The 24,766-nt window shown below is 37.1% G+C and overlaps 3 protein-coding genes across 4 annotated transcripts; 2 read left to right on the plus strand and 1 right to left on the minus strand.

Moving 5' to 3' along the window:
- The first annotated feature begins 1,685 nt into the window (after positions 1–1,685).
- LOC106918433 (myeloid-associated differentiation marker homolog) lies at positions 1,686–5,057 on the plus strand. Its single transcript, XM_014988191.2, has 3 exons — positions 1,686–1,809; positions 3,231–3,542; positions 4,209–5,057. Exons 2-3 carry the CDS (start codon positions 3,297–3,299, stop codon positions 4,812–4,814), a joined length of 852 nt encoding a protein of 283 aa, XP_014843677.1. The 5' UTR covers positions 1,686–1,809; positions 3,231–3,296; the 3' UTR covers positions 4,815–5,057.
- A 1,051-nt stretch (positions 5,058–6,108) lies between these two features.
- Positions 6,109–13,960, minus strand: LOC106918434 (uncharacterized). 2 transcript variants are annotated; one of them, XM_014988193.2, is made up of 5 exons: positions 13,858–13,960; positions 10,130–10,448; positions 9,873–9,908; positions 7,543–7,687; positions 6,109–7,420 (listed from the first exon to the last, which is right to left on the minus strand). In XM_014988193.2, the coding sequence occupies exons 2-5, from the start codon at positions 10,431–10,433 to the stop codon at positions 7,315–7,317; spliced, it is 591 nt and encodes a 196-aa protein (XP_014843679.2). In that variant the 5' UTR covers positions 10,434–10,448; positions 13,858–13,960; the 3' UTR covers positions 6,109–7,314. The 2 variants fall into 2 exon arrangements, with proteins under 2 accessions (XP_014843679.2, XP_014843681.2); XM_014988195.2 differs by lacking the exon at positions 13,858–13,960 and adding an exon at positions 11,789–11,953.
- Positions 13,961–17,121: 3,161 nt separating this feature from the next.
- On the plus strand, positions 17,122–19,875 carry LOC106913519 (myeloid-associated differentiation marker homolog). The gene is made up of 2 exons (XM_088008276.1): positions 17,122–17,484; positions 18,366–19,875. Exons 1-2 carry the CDS (start codon positions 17,218–17,220, stop codon positions 18,948–18,950), a joined length of 852 nt encoding a protein of 283 aa, XP_087864402.1. The 5' UTR covers positions 17,122–17,217; the 3' UTR covers positions 18,951–19,875.
- The last annotated feature ends 4,891 nt before the right edge of the window (positions 19,876–24,766 follow it).

The raw sequence follows: 24,766 nt of genomic DNA on the forward strand, positions 1-24,766 counted from the left end.
GGCTTAACTTTGTTCTTATATAAGCTAACTCCCAATGAAGATTTAAGTAGCACAAACTTAGCATTCTTTTTTTGAAATTTAAGTCATTTAGAGGAAATTGCACTTTTCACAAATGTACCCAGGTTCAATGTTCAAATAACAACAAAAAGAAACACTTTCTTGGTGGAATATCCCTGTTTCATTGCAGACAAGCCGACTGTGTTGATAAAAAGCCTTGCTTTAACCTCAATGTGAATTCCTCCTAAATCAAATAAAGCATAATGAGCAGTCCACTCATGAAGCAGCCTCTTTCTGTGGAGCATTGTGTATCTGCATCCCCCTGTGTGGTTCAGGAGAAAAGGCCTGTTTTTTAATGCATCTGTATAAAAGGGCATTTCAAAACACTGAAATGAATAAACATGACAGTAGCAGCTCAACGTTATTGGGTAAATATAAAATAAGTTTAACTTACAAGTTAATTTTTTGTAGAAAAGGGAGGATAAACTGTTTTTCTAGTGAGTCTTCTTAGTCCTGAGTGATGAGAAACTCAAGAAAATCCCAGGCTGAAAAGTGGCTAATTAATAAAAGAGCATCTGACACTTCTTGTAAAACAACTGATTTTATTTCCTGGAACTATACAAGGCTCCACCTTCTTCTTTTCTCCACCTTTGTAACCAGGCATAGACTGCACTAAAAAAATAAGCAGTGCAACGTGCACATCAAATGAAAATAGAATATTTCATGCAGTGGATTTTTATCTGTCCAAGATTGTCTTGTTCTCTTGGAAGCTGAACTGTCAGCCAAATCTGTGAGTGAAAAAGCTTACTGCAAAGAACAACTCAGTGATCAAAACGCATTCAAATCTTTTTATTTTCCATTTTAAACCTTATTAGGCCAAACACCCAGTGTGTAACCACAGTTCTTTCCTGTCTAGTCATCATCTTCCTGTGGTATCACACCTGTTAGCTGAAACAGTTTTTGCCGAGTAATAAATGTGCAAAAGTTTGACAAATACAAACAATTTCTATATGTTTTAACCAAAGATGTTCACTGCCCTAAATGTTTAAGTATGGTGAAAGTCATCAGCCGAGCGCAGGAACGAAATAAAAAGAAGAGCGCGACCGAGAGGATATGAAGAAAATATCCAAGCCAACAGGGTTTGTTTTTTTAAACTCATACTGGACAGAAACATCGTCCCTTGAGCTGTTGCCAACAGCGGTTCTATGGTCCGCCAGAACCTGGACTGACTACGGATAATCCCTACAGTACTGATCCTGCGCTTTGGGCAAAAACAGTGTGAGCTTACTGGGCTGAGCAAGAAGCAGAAAATATGGATGTTAATTTTAAAGCATCGGAACATCTTTACAAACATCAGAAACGATTCTTCTCCAGATCGCGTTGTGAAAGCTAGCTCGCAAGCGGTGAGTACATCCAAACACAGGGCGAGTTATCCTCCATCCACCGCGGCTGTGTTTTTGTATTTTAAACGACGCTAAAAGTCAGTGAAGCTTTGAAACGGGTTTCCGTGAGTGGAAAAAAGCAACAGGAAGATTCAAAGAGAAAGAAAACAGCTAAAGTCACAGAAAAGTAATGCGACTGCCCTGCTCGCTCGCGCTCAATGCGAAGTTTAAAAAGCGGAACTAGCTTTAGCGTCTAGCTAGCAGCCGCGGGAGGAAATGTCCTAATCATATGGCGAAGCGCCGGCTGTACAAATTAGCTCGAGTGAGTCCTACCCTGCCCTGACACGCAGCCAAAATTCAGTCTTCACCGAATAAAAGTTTTGACCAGGTTTGGCTCTCAGAGGGGAAATAACCTGACTCTCTGAAGTTGGTAAGGAAATAAACCTGATAATTACAGAGGAAGATACAGTTGATACGAAAGAGGGAGAGAGACAGATGAAGATAGAAATGAAGAAGGATAAATAAATATTTTACATAGAGGATGGATAGAGAACATTGTCAAATTTTTCTTAGGAAAGCTCTGTTGAATAGACATATACAAGATGTTCAAGTATTTCTTTAATAACTACTAATTATATTTTGTTTGTAGTAATGACCTTTACATTCATTGAAGATACACTGGTAGCAATTTTCTGGCCGATCACCGATCTTTAAAAATCTGACTTGCTGAAATTTTTTTGTGCGTTTGTGTGCAAAATATAGGAAAAAAGTTGCCAATCACGGAGTGACTGTTGTAAACCTTGTATGTAGAGATGACCTGGTGGTTGGGACTGTCCATCAGCCCTCTCTCATGGTGGACAGTGGTTGATTTTTGTGACCTTGTGGCTAGATAAGGTTTGGATAGGATCAGTTCCACAAGTAAGTCACGGCAAAACGCCGACCACCCAAAGGGAAGGAAGTCAATAAAATAAAATTCCTTTCTCACCCTCCGTGGGTGGTCTCTTCATCCTCTGAGCTCGGGTCCTCTACCAGAGGCCTGGGAGCTTGAGGGTTCTGCGCAGTATCATGGCTGTGCCTATATATATATATATATATATATATATATATATATATATATATATATATATATATATATACAGTAGTTGCATAATATGCAACTGTATAACAATAATTAAGTAGCCCCCCCACCTTGGCTCAAGCCCAGGGGCCCACACCCTCCCAAATCCGTCCCTGGTCATGTCACAACTTAGTCAGCTTGATGTCTGTCTGTCTGTCTGTCTGTCTATATTTTTTCATAGATAGATATCCAGCTTTCCTTTGCGGTCATATGAAAGTTGTACAATAAGAGAATTTCGGTAATTTTAAAATCCACATGCAATTTTTTTTATCAGTCTGAATGGGGAGCCAGAACGTAAAACGATTATGAAGCCAAATGACTAGTGAACTAGAACACGGTTTCAAAGGACTTAAGCTTTAGATTTATTTTAATTTATTTACTTGTATTTTGTCATTTTTAAGTTACTCTGCAGTTCCTCAAGTATGGCTGCAGTTTTTAAAAAACATGTTTTCCCTTGAAGTTAAAATTTATTATTTCAATCATACCGTTTTATCAAACAAGCATGTGTTGTTTTGTTTGTGTTTTTTCATTACCTACACTGTACTACTTAAATTTATTAAATTTGGAATTTTTCAGCTTTTTTAGTATTTCACGTGTGCACATTATCACCTTTTTCATCCCCGCCCTTCTCTTCATCTCACTTTTATCTGCTCTACTGCAAAGGTTCAGCTCCCATTATTTTATCATTTGAAGGGGAAGAACTGATAGGCAAATGTTCTTTTGTGCCTGTCAAGGAAGAAAAACTGCTGCGAGTTTAAGAGCCGACAGAACAGCCGGCCGACGGCAGTTTCACAGTCAAGATGGTTACGCTGGATGTTAAGATGCTGAGGATATTGGCTGTCATCTTCACGTGCGTCACTTTCAGCTTGGTTTCATCTGAGCGCCATCTAAGGTTCTCATTTTGGTCATGGTGCATGTTCTCTTGGTGCTTCTGTTTCTCTGTCACCCTCATCATTCTGGTCCTGGAGTTCACCAGCCTCAGCTCGAAGCTGCCCATCTCCTGGGATGATTTTACCACCGCCTTTTCCATGCTGGCCACCCTAATGGTGAGTACCGATTATTAAAACTTTCTTGAATTAATCAGAATTATGAGGGATATTAGAAGATTTTTTGAAATTGTGTGTGTGTGTGTTTTTTTTTTTTACTTTAATAAATGCTAATTAAACAAACAAAAAAAAACTCCAAAAGGAAAGATCTAGTTTGCACTTTTCATGCAACAATTCACACAGAAACCTCAAAAGAGCATAGAGAAAATAACAAGGACAATACTCGAGTAAATAAAGGTTTTAAAATAAATGTTGAAACTAATGTTGAAATTCATACAAAATCTATTTCAGGAAAATAAATATAAATTAAGGAAAAATAAGAACTATAAGATAAATATTAAGGGAAAGAGATACATGTAAAGAAAAATAACATAGGTAGATAACATAGATAGAAATGGAAACCAAGACAAATTTAATGAATAGTAATAATGGAACAAATGACCAATTTATCAATTTTAATAGAAAATAAAGTTTATGCTACATTTCTTTAATTTCTGTAAGATGTGATTGTATAATTAGTGTATAACATGTTTGGACTATATTTATTCATTTATTTTTTTGACAGTCTATATTTTATCTATTAATAGCTCATCCAAAAATGTTTTTACTTGTAAATACTGCTCAAGTCAATCTAAGCATCTTATTTTTTATCTGTCATCCATCCAGGTGCTCACATCGTCCCTCCTCTTCTCCATCTTCTTCACTTGCAGGCGACTACCTGTACGGGGCTTTCACTGTGGCAAAGATATTGCGGCCTGCGTTTTCTCCTTCCTGACCTTCTTCCTCTACGCTGTCGAGGTTGGACTGACTCGGGCCAAGCCTGGTGAAATCAGTGGGTTTCTCTCCACTGTGCCGGGCCTGCTCAAAGTTCTGGAGGCCTTCGTGGCCTGCATCATCTTCATCTGTGTGGACCTTCTTGATTACTGGGATTTTCCAGGTCTCCAGTGGTGTGTTGCTGTCTACTCCTTTTGTTTCATTATTTCCCTCCTCATCATTATTTTAACTATCGGCCGCCTGCTGTCCCGCTTCCCTGCACCTTTTAACAAAGTTCTGATCGTCTGCAATGTGCTGGCCGTGCTAATGTACATCACAGTTGCCGTCATCTGGCCTTTCTACATCTTAAGGATTTATCCCAGACCAAACTCCTGCCCTGTGGTCTGTGGGTGGAGTTTGGCTGTTGTTATCACTTTCATGACGTATTTTAACCTGATTGCTTATATTATTGATGCAGTGTATTCTTTCAGGTTGGTTTTCTTCACCACTCCAGCATAAGCACATAGTTGCATTGATCTGAATAAGGAGATTTTGTTCCTGCTGGAATTTTGCTTTTGTCAAAACATTAACATGTATTCAACAGCATAAATGCAGTGTAATGTCTTTGCATTTTCCATGCCTATCTGCTGATTTCCATTGTATATAAAAACATAGTTATATTATGAAATGCATGTCTAGTTTACACTTTCTGTGAGGATTTGGTTTTCTGTGTGTGTTAATTAGTCCATGTGTTGCTACACCTTGACTGTTTCCAGCTGTTCCTCATTTCCCCTGATTACCCTCTGTGTATTTATATTCACTCTGTCTGTGTTTCCCTGTTGGATCCTTGTTGTGGTTTTTGTTGAACGTCGTGTGTCTCCAGCTGCTACCAGTGTCTAAGTTCTTTCCCTCATTGCTCACCTGTGCTGCCTGGACTTTCGTTCTCTTGAGAATTCATCATTAAAACCATCATCATTCGCTCAATAACCTGGGTCCACAGTGTCATCCTCACCTGTCATCAACACATTTCATGACACTTTCTGCTCCATCTGTAACATTCAGCTAAGCTTGTGTTGTGCAGGCTTTCTTTAAAAGGGCTGCAGCTAGTGCATGTTGGTTTAGACACATATTTAAATCATGTCAGACTAAGTAAAGTTATCCAAAGCCATTCCCACAGAAGGATCACAGCCCATAATAAATTACGTTCGCAAAGGTGTGTCAAAGTGCAGACAAACTAAAGCATATAACTCAAACTCTTTGATTCCCCTCTACACTGAAAAAAAGAGGTAATGACAAAGGGGGAAGACGTGCAGCAAATGTCATGAGGCCAGAATGACTGTCTCCTTATGTGAGTTGTTCCGAGCATCAGACTTAATTGTTCAATGCTGGCCGTTATATGTTCAATTCCAGCTTGATGACCTTGGCTACTTGGCTTTCCATCTCTTCCATACATTTCCTCATTGTTCTTCCAGCCGCCCTCCTGGAATACCTAATCTGAAATCACTCACCTCCTCAATTCTGCCAGGACGTTTCACCACTCCTCTGGTCAGAATTTGGAAACTTTAGTGGATTATGGGTGTTGAATATAACACAATACAAGGCTCCACCTTCTTTTTTTCTCCACCTATGTAACCAGGCATAGACGGCAATAAAAAAAAAATAAGCAGTGCAACGTGCACATCAAATGAAAATAGAATATTTCATGCTGTGGATTTTTATCTGTCCAAGATTGTCTTGTTCTCTTGGAAGCTGAACTGTCAGCCAAATCTGTGAGTGAAAAAGCTTACTGCAAAGAACAACTCAGTGATCAAAACACATTCAAATCTTTTTATTTTTCATTTTAAACCTTATTAGGCCAAACACCCAGTGTGTAACCACAGTTCTGTCCTGCCTCGTCATCATCTTCCTGTGGTGTCTCACCTGTTAGCTGAAACAGTTTTTGCCGAGTAATAAACCTGCAAAAGTTTGACAAATACAAACAATTTCCATACTTTTTAACCAAAGATGTTCACTGCCCTAAATGTTTAAGTATGGTGAAAATCATGAAATTATTTACATGTAAATTTCAAATCAAATCATCGATGGGTACATTTCAAGTGAACTTCAAAATATTTTAAATAGATGAAATTCTAACTTATTGCTCTTTCTCTGTGACAACTATAGATACTAAGTGAGGAGAAATTATTCATGTCTTAAAATACTATTTTCCAGTCATGACCTAGAAATACAGAGTCTGAGGGTCTTCAAAGTTCAGAGGAAACATTATGCTAACCACTTTCTATTCAGAGATAAGATTAAGCGTGTTTGATCAGCAACATCAGATTGTTACCTTCCATTTTTTATTCCATTACTTTAAATGCAAACAAGGAACTCATGTTTTTTTCTTTGCATTTGCTGCTCTATTTAGTCATGACATGAACAGGATTATTAATAATTGTAAATACATAGACAGAAAGTGAGAAAATATTGGTGAGAAAGCAAAGGTTTTCTCAGGCCATTGAAACAAATAGAATAATCTTTTTACATTTAGAATATTATGGAATTAGCCCTTATGGTCCGAGAGTGGGAAAATTCAGGCATTTAAATCATTTTTACATTGCTGGCAATAGGTTTGCACACAACCATTATTTGAAGACATTATTGGGATAATGGCTGCACAATACAGTTGGTATTACTATTGGCTTACAGCAAGAAAGTCCAAAGTTTGAATCCCTGCAATGGGTCTGTCTGCATGGAGTTTACATTTTCACCTCAAAGCACAGGTTTGTTCTTTCTGGGTACTCCGACTTCCTCCCATAGTCCAAAAATATGATCGTTAGGTCAAATGGACACTCTTATGAATGGATCTGTGTATGTATGGTTGTTGTCTCTTTGTTGTGATGTAAATCTTTTTTTTTTTTTTTTCATTTCAGCAGAAAAACAATTTCATACAATTTGACAAAAAAAAAAAATTCCAGCATAAGACATGTGACAACCTAAATGTTAACTCTTATTTTCCCAGTTCCTTGTGGGACGAGTTTCACATCCGTTTGTATATGTAGAGAACCTGCTGGCACCTTGGACAATGATGCTTCACATCGTTACAGGAATCAAGGCAGAATGGGATACAGCAGCAAAGCCAGCACCTGTACGGGGAAATGGAGATTGGATTCTGTACGATTTTAAGCAACCTGTGGTTATTTGTATTTGAATGAAATTTGACTTTAATGTGTTCCTTTAAGATGTTAAGTATTTAGCAGGTTTTTACCCCACAAAGCACAATCCTCCACACACAAGCCAGGCCAACAATCCTGCTTCTGACTCTGTACTGGTGATCACAGTTTCCTGGCAGTGGGGACAAAATGTCTGTCCAGGAACGTCATATAGAGCAGTTGATATTGCCACGCGAGTTACTGAAAAGCACAAAACACACTGAGAATAAAAACAAAAAAATCTACAAATTGTTTTATGGAGTTTGTTGTTATATGTATGGTTTAATTTGTCCTTTGCCTTTTGCTCTAAGATAATGGATTTATTGTCATTAGAAGCAGAAAAAGAAGCTTAGAAAATATTTAAATAAATCATTTAAAAATGTAGAAGATGATGTATTATATAATTTATATGAAATAATTTGTACAAACTGTGCATAATTATGTACACAAATAGAAGTTGTCAAATATGACTGCTCAATCATTACTGATATTCATGAGTTTTTGGAGCTGCCCTTTTCCTGACCCTAAACCTGTACAAGTCCTAGATGAAGGTCAAATCTACAGACTTCATAGATCATAATTTTTTTAACTTGTACATACTAAGGAGAAGCACTGACCTCTAGTGGATTCACAGAAATCTGCATCCTCACGGCAACATCAGTGAACATTTTTTGAGGCCATAAATGTATCTTACAGTTTTTCTCAGCCACTTTGCTGCATTTTTTCTGACAAAATTCAAATTCTCAAAACGACTTCTTCAGTTTTCAAATCATGTTATCACTTGTGCACATCAAAGAAGCAATTTTCTGTTCCTGTGAGCAAGTTGCAAATGCTTTTGAACATTATGCAAGTGATTATGGACAGTTCTCTGATTTTTCCTACAGTTCTTCAATGTAGATAAATGTGTGGAACATTAGATCAACCAATGATCAACCAGTTTTCTGAAATAGCGTGGAGATGCATGTCATGAATCATCAACTGGCAAGTATATACTTTATATAGTGAGAACACAACACCATGTTACATTTCTGACAATGGAAGGACAAGGAACTGGACAGGTCAACAGCCAGAGAGAAGAAGAGGAGGAAGATGGGTGGGACTGTGGCAGAGGATTTAGGAGGGAAAATGGAGGAAGAAGCAGAGGACATCTTCCAGGATCCATCATTACAACACCAGGATATGGTTTGCAACCCACAACAAGACGCTGATGAAGTTCCTCTCAGGAATGAGGAGCTCCTTCTCAATTCTTCACCCATGGATTGTTTCTCAGCATGGAGACAGAAAGCATAAGAAGACTGCACTGTAATTCCTACAACTCTGTCTTGTTTTCCTTAAGGAGATTGTCTCATGTTCTGTTACGGATTCTGTCTTTCCTCTATCTCTTATCTGCAGGGTATGGTGGCAGCTTACATAACAGTGTTTAAGTGTGACTGCCGTCAGTCGTATGTAAACAGACTGAAACTGATTACACTACCCTTTAAGGAGGGTACAGATTGCAGAGAAGAATAACAAGCTAAACTTTGCCTCTCTTGGTTTCATCCATAAGGTGAGCTATGTGTGGCCCCAGCGCTGGACGGTGAATGTAACGCTGTATCTCTATCCATTTGTATGACATGTATGGCTTGTAACATTTGAGAATTTTTCTGCATTAAAGCCTGCTTTTATATATAACCAAATCTCAATATTTCTCAAGGTAATTTACACTGAGGGGTTCTGGTCGGGTCCTGAAACTGGTTAACGGACCTGAGTGGAGCACAGAGACAGAAATGAATGAACTCCAACAGTTTGTCTGTCAGCAAATTACAGCAAAAGCATAAACATGAATCATGTCCAGTCTCTTGCCGTTGATCTCCCACCGTTACAATTTACAATTCTTGTCATCAAAAGATTAGCCACAGTTTACATTCGAATATCTCTCCAGAGTACACAGCCATCCTGACAACACAACTAATGAATTCGACTGTCTTAGTCTAACAATGAAACGAGTACTTGACATTCTGAGGCACTGACATGTTTAATGATACAGACAATTAATTTTGAGAGATGAACTCAGGATTCTGTGAGAGAAACTGGAATTTGAAGGTGACCCATGCTGTTTGTACAAATTGTTTTTAGAAATCCACTTTAATGTTGTGCAAATGTCAAAAATGATTCAAGAAATGCAACCAAAGCCACTGAGAAAAACGGTCCCACTGCATTTTCTAAGGAAGAAAATGGATTTACAAGATTCCTAACATGTTACCATGAGAGTATGGCACGTGATCTAAGCTAAACTGGCCTGTGGCAGGAAGTTCTGCACACTTTCGTTTTGGCACACAGCAAGAGGGAAGCAAATGTTTTTTTTTCATTTCATTCAGCAGCATTTTCCTGGTTGAGTCAGCCTCACCTGTTGGTTGAACAGGTAGAGGAGCATAAGCAACACCTGTGAGATGACAGAAACGGTTCAGCAAAACAAGGAACTAATCGTCTCAAATCACCATCAGTAAAAAATATGTGCATTTGTACAAAGATCTCCATCAACAAGCACTACAGTGTGCTTCTATACATGTTAAAGCCGAAAGTTTTCAAGATTTTAAGGATCTTTGTTCAAAGTTATGTAGAATATACTGCTAAACAGAAGAAAATTAATAACTGATCACTTACCTCCATGTTGTCCAGCAGGAGCAGCAGAGAAACCTGGTTGAGCAGGGAAACCTGGTTGAGCAGGGAAACATTGTAGAGCGGAGACGCCTTGTTGAACGGGATAGCCTGGCGGAGCGGAGACACCTGGTTGAGTGGGGAAGCCTGGTTGAGTGGGGAAGCCTGGTTGAGTGGGGAAGCCTGGTTGAGTGGGGAAGCCTGGTTGAGTGGAATAGGTTGGTGGTGCGTACATCGCTGGCAGGCCGTAATCCATGGGAGGGCCAGGGTATGGTGGAGCCGATTCCTGTGTGTGGGATCCTTTCTCCATCTTCAGAAATCTCACCTGTAATAAAAACAAATATTCCTCATGTTGTGCGCACAGGAGGAGCAAACAAATTAAAGCAAACTCAGCATAACATGATTTGTGAAAATCTTCTTGAGTTTCATATTTTGTGACAAAATTTGTTTGAAAACACCCAGAGCCGAAGATGGTGGGACGAAGGTGGGATGGTGGGACGAAGAGAAACCTATAGAGTGTTTTCACCACTCTATAGTCTGTCCTGACAATAGAGTGGTGAAAACAAAATACCTCGTTGGAAACGGAACATTTTTAACATTTAACATTTTAATCACAATAAGGATGAAAGACCTCCAACATCCTCAAACCGTTGACCACACAGCATGCAACTGATTGGCACAAACAGAAAGTATTTGATACGTTGCGTAGGAATGGCGGTGACTCTCGAGAGGCGAATGCATATTAGAAATAAATCTAATATAAATGTCCAAAAAGTAAAGAGAAAAGATATTTGCCTTGCTTAAACACAGAAAAGGCCACCGGCACCTGAACGTGGCAAGAACAGAAAGCGATCAATGACAGTCATCAGGGATGCATTAAGGAACCTTCCCTCCTTCTGCATCTCAAAATCTACCACCAAATCATCTCAGCAATACAATAATAACCACTTACCTTCTCTTTTTAGTGCTTGCCTGGACCGTAACCTCACTTCTGGCACCTTCTCAAATAAACTTTATTTGGTGTCTGTAATAGTTGCGGTGTGGTCTCTACAAGCAAGGTGTTCGTTTGGGTTTCTCATGACTCCATTTTTCAGTCCCTAGCTCAACAACAACTTTCTGTCTCTCGAACCCTCAGTTTCAAGATCTAAAGGTAAAAATTCAAAATACTATCTAGAAGTCCACTCCATGTGCTCTCTCCATAGTTTCCACAAACACTTTTATTACTTTACTGTCATCAAATTATGAATCTTTATGATAGGAGCTGGAAGTTACAAGGGAAGAGCGGTAAAGTTTCACAAAATGGAGAAACGCTGAAGTCGAAACTCAGTGTTAGTCATGAACAAAAGTCCTTTAGTTGGTAGGAGGTTTTGGAGGTTTCCTGTAGAAAGCTTACCCACAACTGTGGAAAGTTATGAGCTTTACCCAGCTTGCTCAGACAAAGAGCCTAAACAGACTAGGTTTGCATAAACATCCCGGATAAATGCCCTTATAAAGCAGCCTCTTTCAGTGGCACGATATGTATCTCCCTGTCCCTGTTTTGGTTTGGGAGAGACGGCTTATGTTTACAGCACTTACATACAAGTGTATATCAAAACACCAAAATGAATTAACACCACAGTAGCAGCTCAATATTATTGGGTAAATATGAAATAAGTGTTAACTTACAGGTTAATTTGAAGAAAAAACAGCAACAAAAGACGGTCTTCTGTTCAGTCTTCTTGGTCTTGAGCGATAAGAAAGTGCAGGAAGTCCCAGTCTAAATCAGATTGATGCCGTCTGATGCATCTGACGATAAATCTAACGCAACTGATGGTATTTCCTAAAACTATAGTTCCGCCCTTCTCTTTTTTTTTTCTCTCCTCCTATGAAGCAAGGCTGGCAGAAAAAAAGATCTAATGCCATGTGAACCTCAAAGCCTTTCATGCATACATGCACAGAAAATAATCCAAAAGAAAATATATATTTTATGCCAATCCAAGGTTGTCTTTGATAACATTTTTGCCTTCTTAGCTATTTTTTATTAGTTGAATTGTCACCCAAATCTAAGTAAATAACATAGTATTAAAAACTTTGTGATCCCAAAAACATAGCTGAATACTATCGTTTTTATTTTTAAACTTAGCTTTTCACTCCCTCTATGTTAAACACCTGCAGTACAAATACAATGCTTTCGTTCTTGCCAACTTCCCTCTGTGGTTTCATATCCGTTTGTTCAAACAGTGTCACTCGCTCCTACTGAGAAAGAAGCACGTGTAAATGTGGCCTAAATCAATTGAATCTTTCCACACGTTTTAATCAAAACAAATAATGTTCACTTCCTGAAGCTTCTAAGTGCGGTGAAGATCATGAAAAGTATTTACACACAGGTTACAAATCAAATCATTTCTATTGGAATTCAAAATATTTGAAATATAGATGAAATTCTTGTGCTTGGTGCTCTGCCTCATGCAACAATAAATGGTTCAAAAATCATTCATGTGTACAGAATTAAGTTATAACGAACTTGAATTGCATATATATATATAAAAGCCCGTTTCCGCCACTCTGATAAAAATAAATTAAAAAGTTTTCTCATTATAATGAGATAGTATCTCATGTAGTATATTTATGTTTATTTTTATATATTTATTTTTAACAGGGGCAGATTCTATTTACTAATGTTCTTCAGAGTGTCAGCATTAGTAAATAGCAAAATGTCTGCTTGGATAGTAAACTAATATAAACTATATCAAATCTATAGTTTGATCCTTTACGGTTGTACGAAAGTTGTGAAATTAGAGAATACCAGTAATATTGAAATGCACATGCAGTGTTTTTCATCAGCCTGAAGGGGGAGCCAGAGCGCAAAGAAAAAGATGAAGCGGAGTGACTAGTGAGCCATAACGCGGTTTCAAAGGGATTTTAGCTTTAGATTTAAGTCATTTACTTCCATTGTGACATTTTTAAGCTATTCTAGTCCCTTAAGCATGGCTGCAGTTTTTAAAACCATAATATAATAATGTTTTTCCATGAAGTTAAAATAGATTTTTTTTTTTTTATCATACCATTTTATCAAACAAACTTGTTTTTGTTGTTGTAGTTGTTTTTGTAGGTGTATTTTTTGGAACAGCAGCGGTATCTTCAGGGTTCCTCTGCTACAGTCAGAGGGTTGTCTTTAGGTATTACTGCTTTATTGTATGCTGACCTTTTCTTTTTAACAGCAAATGCTGCAAAGTCAGAACTTGCTGGCCAAGGGGGCAATTTGACAGTTTGGTTTCACAGATGGACAGGAAATGAGGATGTAATCAGTCTGGAAATGAATTCATTTTAATGCTTAACCTTGTTCCCTGTTTTATCTTGCAAAAGATTCTCTTCTGCTTCTCAGTAATACAAGGTTTGATTTTTTAATTAGCCATTTGTCACCGAGTGGGCTGCCATCAGACAGAGCAGTGATAAAGCGTGGTCCAGTGACATTAAAAGCACAAGATTTAATCCACAGCACAATGACGTTAATTTAAACCCAACTCTGATGTGCATGTGTTGTAAGGCTTAAACTGTGTGATGGACAAGCCACACAGGCTAAGATCCACACCTCATCATAGGTTGGCTTTCACTTTTGTTTGTTTTGTAGTTTAAGTAGTCCTTATATTATTTTCTACCACCTTACAATGTTTATATGGAGGGCACACATATTAACAATGCAAGGTCGAAATTCAAATATGTTGTATTAATATTGTTTTCTGTGTTTGAGTTACCTGGGTCTTTGGTGTTTGGCTCCCCCTTCCTGGCAGGCAAAAGGTGTGGCAAAGGGCAGAGTTTCCTGAAGTAATGCTGATGGCCTCATTGGCCTGAACCACCTGTGTCATGCTGGGGGGTGGTTTTTGGGGTTTATTTCATTGTTGGAGATAGTTGTCAGGTGGCAGCCATTTTGTTTCCCCCTACTGTGTCCATATGGTTTAGCTAAATCTGAAAACAAACTTTAGGGAGAACAAAGAACAGAAAGTACTTCAGCATCGTGGGTGTGCTCGACTCAGTTTGTTTTTAGTTTCAGTTCTTCAAATTTGTATGTGGATTTCCAGAAAAATGTTCAGTTAAGCTTTGTTTGGAGAGGGAGAAAAGCAAAGTTCAGGATTTATACAGTCACTGGTAATTACATGCCAAGTTATTAAATATGATCATGCGTAATTTTAAATAGACTATCTCAGGCTATTGCCGGCGTCCCCAACTCTCCACCTTATCTCTTCTTGATCCTTTTAAAGGTGAATTAATGGAGGGCTCGGCAAAGACAAGCAAACCTTTATCTGCTCAGTGACTCATTCAGATCAAGTCCAATCACAGCCTTTTTTTCCCAGTTTGCTCACTGGGGGAAAGTCAGTGTTTTACTAACAACTGGAAGGGTGTGTTTTTGCATAAAGCATGCAAAAAATAAAAACTTTTTTTATGTCCTCAAAACTGTGGAAAGAAATCACACTTGGTAATAAGGACACTAAGCTACACTAAGCTCCTGATCAACACAAATTACTATTTTGATATGATTCATATACTTTTATAAAACACTATGTTGGAGAATCCACTTTTGAAAGAGGTTAATTGAGTTTAAAATCTTTTATCTAGTCTGAAATTGTTTTTGTTTCTCTGAATAAGATGACAGATGGTGCGAAAACCAGAAGCCATGATGGATTCTGACTGAGACGGTTCAAGCAAAAAGAAAAAAAAACATAATAATTGTCTTCAGAATTTTAACCGATGCTCAAGTTTTGCAGCCCCTACACTAGCTCTGCGTAGCTCAGAGAAAAGACTTTAAAATGCTTTTGTTGGTACAGAAATCACTAAATGACTTTGCATCAAAATACTTAAAGGGGGTCTGAAGGATAATATATTTTTTCCTGGCATGTGGTGCCATTTTATAGCACAATCAAGTATGTTATTACCTACAGTTGCTACAAAAACCCTGTATATATCAAACATAACTTAAAAACAATTTAACACCTAACCCTACACTTTGATTTTGATGATGGCATTTGGCAAATTTTAATGTTTTCAGCTTATTTGCAATTGTCAACATAACTGGTTATAGTTTTATCACATAAAGTGGCCACCTTGTTGCTGGATATGCTATTCCCCACAAATAGAGTTGACTTGATTTGATATGATTCTGTTATTTGTTTTTTGAAGTTTTTAATTTAATTGCTTTCCATTTATATTCCTCAATTATAAACTGCATTGAACTGTTATCCTCTCAGGTAGTTGAGAAACAAGCCTTTTGCCGCAGTCAAACGAATGACTCACAAATACATTGTGTTATTCATTAGATACTCCACAAAGAGCAAAATCAGGGGAAATGATTTAAAATCGTTTTTTGCTAAAACACATGTTGATATTTGTTGTAAATTAGAACAATGCAGTTTCACACTTTACCGATCCTCTTTAGGAACTTCTGTTATCGTATTTTTCTTTGTTGCCAAATGAACCCATGAGGCGCTAACAGACTCTGTTCCAGCTGGTAGAGCATAGAAGTTGACAACATGACAGAGCAAATGTGAATAAAAACATACAGTTCCACATTTAGTTCCTCTTTGTGTGCATTAGCTTTACTAAGCCCTAAATCATTCTGTCAGCTAGTGTCCACTTGTGTCATCTCAGATTGATGTGCACAGACTGTTATGGTAGCTTTGGTGCAGGTGCATATTTTATCCAACTATGTAATTACATTTAGCTTGAATTTGATTGACTTTAAGTTAATATCTGTCCAGCAGTTCTGAAAAAATATTTAAATCATGCTGGACAATTCAAATTTCCAGTTTCAACAAATGCATTTCAGTGAGTTACAGTCCAATATTTGCTCATCATTTGTCCCACATTGATCTAATCTTAAATGTGGAACAGCTGGCACTTTTATATCCCTTGAGAATAACACAACAAAGAACAACTTATCCAAGGTAATCATAAGTAATGGAGATAGACTATGCTCTTTGGAATATGAAGGATGGAGGCCAAATGCTGCCATTAATTAGCTCTCTGCAGTCGTGAGACATCAACTACTACTTAGAAGAAATTATCCAGTTTCAAGAAATAGTCATCAGTGTTGAAAAGTTATTCATGGATCATTTTATATATTTAACAGCGTTGTGTTTGCTAGCAACAAAAATGCATGACACATTTATTGGACGAGATACTTTTACATATAAAAACACATTTCTGTCTACTTTTTATGAAGACAAAATTTAGATAAATTAGAATTCTCTGACCTAATGATTTTTTTCTCCTTTAGACAAATACACACATGTATAATTAGGAATGAAATGAAAGCATTATTTTAGTCTTAAAGGTTATTTCATTCAACCTAATAAATAATTGTTTTTAGTCACATTTTAAATTGTTGTTGATGTTTAAATCTTTTTCCTACATCCACCACTAATATTTCTACCTGATCAGCTTAAATGTGAGCTAAAACCATTTGCCCAACTGAAAAAAAATCCAACTTTGTTAAAACATGTTTACATAAGATGTGTAATAATAAATGAAATAATTCAAATTTATTTCACTAATTCAATTAGAAAGCTAAAATTCACATTTCAAAGATATGGATCTGACTTTTATAGACAAACCTTTAGACTTGGACTTTGGTATTCTTCCTGTGGCTTAATATTTGCAGACTAAGCTAATAATATTTGTTTCCAAATGACTAACCTTTGTTGAGAAATGCAATGTTGCTTTTAAGAAATTATGAATCATCTCAGTTTGCAACTTGAATTTATCAACTGATTAATTTTTCAGCTTCCTTAGTTTTTCACCTCTGCACATTATCGCCTCTTCACCTTTATCTGCTCTGATGGAAAGGTTCAGCTCCCATGATGACTTAAGATGATTTGTCAGATTCAAAGTGCATGTGGGTTGGAAAGTTTATCTTTATCTCTCACTGTGGCTTTAAAGTTTGTTTGTTTTATATATACATATACATGACAGGGTGTAGTTCCCATTGGTGTGTTGAAACCATTTTATTATTTGAAGGGGAAGAACTGATAAGCAGATTTTCTTTAGTGCCTATTAAAGCAGAACTGCTGTGAGTTTCAGAGCCGACAGAACAGCAGGCCGACGGCAGTATCACAGTCAGGATGGTTACGCTGGATGTTAAGACGCTTACGGTACCTGTGGGTATTTTGAGGATACTGGCAGTCGTTTTCACGTGCGTCACTTTCAGCTTGGTTGCATCTGTGGGCCACATAGGGGGCTCATTTTGGTCATGGTGCATGTTCTCTTGGTGCTTCTGTTTCTCTGTCACCCTCATCATTCTGGTCCTGGAGTTCACCAGCCTCAGCTCGAAGCTGCCCATCTCCTGGGATGATTTTACCACCGCTTTTGCCATGTTGGCCACCCTAATGGTGAGTACCGATTATTAAAATTTTGCAGTATATTATTGTCCATTTCATTTATTTAGCTCCTTCTCATTGAATACTATTTGTGGTGCTAAGGTATAAAATGTAGAATTTGCAGAAATACTTCAAAGTACTTACAGTATTATGTTAATACAACATGCAAACTTTGATAAAAATAAAATTGAATATGATTCTTAATGTAGATAAATGTAGATTGTTTCAAGTTTAATCTAAGCAGGTTAATGTTGAAAATTATAAATTATAAGGGATGTCAGATGTTTTGTATTTTGGTGGTGTTTTTTTTTTTTTTTTTTACTTTATTAAATGTTAAATTAAACAAAATTTAAATTCCCCAAAAGAAAGTTATAGTCTGTACTTATACAACAATTCAGACAGGAAGGTCAACAGAGCAAAGGGAAAATAATGAGGACAATAAACTTGCTTGAGTGAATAAAGGTTAACTAATGTTGAAAATACATTTCATGCAAAACGTATTTCAGGAAAATAAAGGAAAATTAATGAAAATTAATAACATTAGGAAAATCGTAGGGGGATGGGAGACAGGAAAAGAAAAAGAACATAGCAAGATTGTATCAATAGAAATAAAAATAAAGTCAAATTTAATGAATGGTAAAAATGTATACATTTTAAGAGAAAATATCTGGATAGTTTATATTAAATTTTTAAAATAATTTATGTTAGATTTGATGGTATAATAATTAGTTTAATGTGTACCTCAAATGTTTGGTTTGTTTTTTCTTGTCAGTCTACACCATATATTTTATCTATTAATAGCTCATCCAAAAATGTATTATACTTGTAAATACTGCTCAAGCTTAGCTCTGTGTCGATCCAAGCATTTAATATTTTATTTATCATCCATCCAGGTGCTCACAGCGTCCCTCCTCTACTCCATCTTCTTCACTTGTATTACTTGTGGCAAAGATATTGCGGCCTGCGTTTTCTCCTTCCTGACCTTCTTCATCTACGCTGTCGAGGTTGGACTGACTCGAGCCAAGCCTGGTGAAATCAGTGGGTTTCTCTCCACTGTGCCGGGCCTGCTCAAAGTTCTGGAGGCTTTCGTGGCCTGCATCATCTTCATCTGTGTGGACCTTTTGGAGTACAAGTTTTTTCCAGGTCTCCAGTGGTGTGTTGCTGTCTACTCCTTTTGTTTCATTATTTCCCTCCTCATCATTATTTTAACTATCGGCCGCCTGCTGTCCCGCTTCCCTGCACCTTTTAGCAAAGTTCTGATCGTCTGCAATGTGCTGGCCGTGCTAATGTACATCACAGTTGCCGTCATCTGGCCTTTCTACATCTTTAAGTTATATCCCAAACCAAGCTACTGCCCTATGCTGTGTGGGTGGAGTTTGGCTGTTGTTATCACTTTCATGACGTATTTCAACCTGATTGCTTATATCGTTGACACAGTATATTCTTTCAAGTTGGTTTTCTTCACCACTCCAGCATAAGCACATAGTTGCATTGATCTCAATAAGATTTTGTTCCTGCTGGAACTTTGCTTTTGTCAAATTGTAACATATATTCAACAGCATAATTACAGTGTGATGTCTTTGTATTTTACACGCCTACCTGCTGATTTTCATTATATTTAAAATATAGTTATATTATGAATTATGTGACTAGTTAATTACACTTTTGGATGTATTTGTAACGTTCAGCTAAAATCATGTTGTGCAGGCTTTCTTCTAAAGGGCTGCAGCTGGTGCATGTTGGTTTAGACACATATTTCAGTCCTGTGAGACTAAGTAAATCTCCGTTCCCAGAGTTGGATCCCAACCCGTAATACATTATGTTTACAAAGGTGTGTCAAAGTGCAAACAAACCAAAACACATTGCAACTTTTGTTTTTGAATTTACTTGTCCAAAGTAACTTTTTCTGAGTGGTAAAATAAAGGACTGATAGAGGAAGCACTAAAAACACCGAGGAGACGATGTGTTTTTAGATATATATATATATCTTCAAAGGACCTCATGCAAAATTCACTTTTTGCACATTTTTGTACTTCCGTTTGGGTCTCTACTGCTTCTAGAAACATCCAGCTGACTTCTTTAAAACAGACCTGAAAGCATATTTGTTTACTCCAGAATTCAATCAAAGAATCACGTGAACTGTTCGCTTGATCACAATCTAAGCATGCTTTGATGCATTCTGTAGTAGCATAATATTTTTTTTAATAGTTTTAAAAAATGTATTGTAAAATTTGCTTATTTGTATACAATATTTTTAAGTGCATGATGTAATGAAGTCTCTTTTTAAGTAAAGCTTAAAGATTTTACTTCAAATTTGAATTCCTGTAAGCACTTTGAACTGCCCTGTGTGTTAATGGTGCTGTACAAATAAACTTGTCTTGCCTGTTAAAGTTAGATATAAAAGGTGCACTTTCTCTGTGTTTGTAGCAACCTATAATATATCATACTACATTTTCTAGATAATGCAATAATGTTTTTGACCCAATAATACAGCCACTGATAATATTGTGAAAAGGTTTTAAGCTACATGGTGGTTAAAACTGAGCAAAAACATCTAGGTCACATGACCACTTCTGTTTCCATTATAACTTGTAGCTCTGTCTCGGTACCTTTTAGGGAAGTCTTGTTTGTTTAGAGCGGAGGTTCCCAAACTTTGGGGCGCGCCCCCTAGGGGGGGGGGTTGTGCCATTGCAGGGGTGGCGCGGGAAGCCCTCTGGATGTAAAAAACCAAAAAAAAAAACAAAAAAAATGAACACTGCATGCGCTGGGTTTTTACCTTAGAATGGCCAACTCTCTGTTATTCCTATGTCAATTTAATACAGTAGGGTCTTCCGCACTTCCCATATCTGTGTCCTCTGTTACTTTTATCAGCAGTTAAAACTGTTTAATCTGTTGTTAATGTGTCGTAAACTGTTTTTCCGAGCCGCCTTTAAACGCAACATGAGCGCAACGACCTCCTGCTGGATTTACACCTGTGCAGCAGTGAAGGAGACCTGCTGCAGCTGTACAGAACTACACAGGTGTGTTAGAATCATGGCAGCAAACCAGAAAAACACAAAGAACTTTTCACAGTTTCCCCCCCAAACTAACCGACTGAGTTAAGTAAAGCTGTTGGATGCAGGTACAGTTAGCTAAAAGATGACTAGCTAACTAATATCAATATAGCACCTTAAGCTTGTTAACAAGTAGCTTGTACGCCACTGGTGTTGTTGTCTATGCTCACCCGCTTCGTTCACACACATCGTTCAACCAGACAGCTATATGTAAGCCATAGGGGGGCTGAGAAATAGTTTGGAAACCAGTGGTCTAGAGCAGGGGTGCCCAACTCCAGTCCTCGAGAGCTACCATCCTGCAACTTTCAGATGCTTCCCTGCTTCAACACACCTGAATCAAATGAATGGCTCATTATCAGGCCTCTGTAGAGCTGATCCCGGTCTGTTGGAGTAAGGATACTTCTAAAACTTGCAGGATGGTAGCTCTCGAGGACTGGACTTGGGCACCCCTGGTCTAGAGTGTGCTGACTGCATTCATGTACAGCTAAGGTCATCGGGGGAGTGTATTTGCCGTCAGGCTCAATCATGGCCCATGATTCACAGTTCATTGTGAATTCCACCCACAATGGGCTGAGGCTGAAATTTGCTAGTTGTTGCCTCTTTTATGAATAGTTAAACCATTATTGATTACATTACCCTGATGAAAAATTAATATACTAAGTATGTTAAATGTTAGTATACTTAAGCATACTTTAAGTCAGACTAACTATGATTATAGCTCAAGTTCACTTAGGATTAGTTAACTTAAAGTGACATTTTGGAACAACTAATTTTGTGCTTAGTGTACTTTAATAGTCTTTAAATTGTATTAAAGCACAATTTAAAGTATACTCAGTGTACTTCAACGTCCTTTTTTTCGACAGCTCAAGTTAAACTTAGTATACTTCAAGTATATTGCTTTTTATGTAATATAAACATGTTTGATTAGTTTATTTTGAATGTACTATTTATGTGATTGAATTACATTTAAAATATACTTAGAATGTATTTTAAGTATATTGGCATTACATATTTTATATATTAGTAGTGTGATTACAGTATGCTACAATTACACTTTTGGTTTATTATTATTGCTAATGAAGTACATTTTTTGTTACTTAATGTCTTTATTATTCTGCTTTGCCACTTTGTACATTATATGCCTCATATATACTACAGCACTGCAAACACATCAGGTTACCAGAACACAGAAGGATCAATTTCAACACACTTTCCAGGTGAAACTAATTAAATTGTTCTTTCAATATATTACCATTTTGATAACACTTTATTTAACAGGGTGTGCATAAGACTGACATAACACGTGTCATGAACATGAAGGAGTCTTCGTGAATGTCTGACAGTTGTCATGAAGAATAATTCGGTAAATAGTGACATTTTTAATGGAAAAGTTACTTTAAAAGTTGGATTAAAAGTCCATTAAAAGTACCAACTTTGCTTTAGAGTGTCATTATTTACAAAATAATGCAAAGTTAGCACTTTTAATGGACTTCTAAACCAACTTTTAAAGCAACTTCTCATTAAGTGTCATTATTTACCGAATGACACTTCATGACACCTGTTAGTGTGTTTCTAACAAGTGTTATGTCATGTTTATGACAGTATCATGTCAGTCTTCTGCACACCCTGTCAAATAAAATGTTACCCACAGTTGTCAAGAGTACATTGCCAATATACTATCACAGAATTGTATAAATTGTCAATACATTCAAAGTTTACAGTCCACATGCATAGGCGTAAATCCTGGTGGGGGTGGGGTGGGGGGGGGGGTTCTTTTCCCAATATTAGAAAAGTCTAGAATTGTCCCCCACTCCCCCCCCAAAAAAAAAATTGAAGAAAAATTTGCATTTAAATAATATCATTATGAAAAGGCAAAAGAAACAAAGAGCGAACTAAATCTGCCATTTATCTTAGAAAAAAATAAGAATTAATTTTTAGGTCCCCCCCTACCATAGTTAGAACAATGGTTCAGTCCAAAGTGTAGGAGGAGCAACAGCTGAACTACACAGGCTGTCAGAGCCTGAGGAGATTGTTGTTGTTGTGGCTCTGCAGCACTAACAAAAAAAACCCTCCAGGAAATAAATACTTGAAGCAAAAGACAAGTAACACATTTTATTTACTTTCATTGCTCAATAAGAAGAAGAACATCAACAATAAAGAGCAGACTGTACGTTGTTAATTTCTTACTTTGGCTGGATCATGATGAGCTGCCTCATTAGCTAAACTGCTACACTGCTTTCATATACTTAAGCTTTTTTGTCAAAGGTAGCAAACATCTCATTCATATTAACTTTTAGTTAATTAGAAGAGTTTGAAACGGGAGGGAGGAGCTGAGCAAGTGGACCAGCTCTGTGTGTGGGAGCTGTGAACGGATATAAAAAAAAAAGAAAGTTATGGCTTTATTTCTCATTGTCTTCAATGTAAAGTGTTTAAAACCACTAAATAAAATCTGAATATTTTTCAATATAAACCCTGGTGCTTTAAGTGTTAAGTGTTATGCTTAAGTTATGATACTTCCCAGATATTCATCTCTATTTACTTATTTGTTCTCAGTCATCCAGGACACGCCAAAATTAAAAAAAAGGCTTAAAAATAAAGCAATTTAACAAGTTATAATTTAAACAGCCCATAACTTGAATTGGGAGCCATTTCAATAAATCAATGTTAATGGGGAATTTTAATAGTTACTCATTAAAGCTTTTTTATTTAGAACCTTACATTTTTGTAAAGGTGTAGCAGAGATTAGATCAGTCAAACTGAACAGAACTTGAATCTAAGCAACATTTGAATTTTAGTTTTTTTTTCTCAATAGGTTGCTGACTTAGAAAAACACGTTTGATGTGCATCACTAGTCATTTTTGGTCCTGCAGCTTGAATGTGGTTTAAAAACTTTTTAAACCATATTTTATGTTACTTTTCACAGTAACTTTGCCCACCCCTCTCCCCAAAATTGGTCTTAAGAAATTTTCCTGTTTATGATGTTTATGATGAGAGTCACAAAAAGGCTCCTCTGACCCGGCACATCAAACAGCAGATTTGGATTATAAGAATTGGGACAGTTTTTCATATAATTATATTCCAAAACTCTCATAAAACATACCTTAACAGTTTCAATATCAAAACATCTGTTGCATACACATTTGCTGATTAATCTTCTACTTTTTTTGGTAATAATGTGCTAACACATATTCAAATTAATATATGACTTACACACTGACTAGGGCTGTGATTTAATATAAAAAAAACCTACAGATTAGACTACTTTGTATCAAATCATGCTGGTATGTCTAAGAAAAATGTTCTACTGATAAGATTATGTTGATTGAGCCATGAATCTAAATCTAACCTAAACTGAGGCCTACTCAAGACAATGTTGATCTGTCTAATATTTAAACATGTGCTTAAAGTTAAAGTTAGATTATTATACCTTCTTTCCACCACTTTTATGTGATATTTTAATCTTTTCCTTCATCCACCACTAACATTTGTACCTATGGCCTGATCAGTTTAAATGTGAGCATTAACTACTTACCTGATTTAACAAATCCCTCTTTGTTAAAATACATTTATATACAAGGTTCAACGGGCTGCACAGTGGCGCAGTTGGTAGAACTGTTGTCTTGCAGGAAGAAGATCCTGGGTTCGATTCCCATCCCGGGGTCTTTCTGCATGGAGTTTGCATGTGTGGGTTCTCTCCAGGTACTCTGGCTTCTTCCCACAGTCCAAAAACATGACTCTCAGGCCTCTCTAAATCATCCCTGGGTGTGAGTGAGTGTGTTTGTTTGTGCTGTCTGTCTCTGTGCTGCCTGGCGATCTGTCCAGGGTAACCCCTGCCTTTAAGTAGTTTGCTGGAGATAGGCACCAGCACCTTTGTTTAGAAATGCAATGTTGGTTTTAACAAATTATGAATCATCTCAGTTTGCAACTTGAATTCATCAACTGATTAATTTTTCAGCTTCGGTACACCATGACCTCTTCCATTCCACCCTCCTCTTATCTGCTCTACTGCAAAGGTGTAAATGCCATTATGGCTTAAGATGATTTGTCAGATTCAAAGTGCATGTGGGTTAGAAAGTTATTCTTTAGCTCTTATGGTGTCTTTAAATTTTTTTTATAACAGGATGTAGTTCCCATTGGTGTGTTGAAACCTTCATTTTATTATTTGAAGGGGAAGAACTGATAAGCAAATGTCATTTTGTGCCTTTCAAAGAAGAACTGCTGTGAGTTTAAGAGCCGACAGA

This window comes from Poecilia mexicana, unplaced genomic scaffold, assembly GCF_051168715.1.
Source record: "Poecilia mexicana isolate PSO_F unplaced genomic scaffold, ASM5116871v1 scaffold_8, whole genome shotgun sequence".
Taxonomy (NCBI): domain Eukaryota; kingdom Metazoa; phylum Chordata; class Actinopteri; order Cyprinodontiformes; family Poeciliidae; genus Poecilia; species Poecilia mexicana.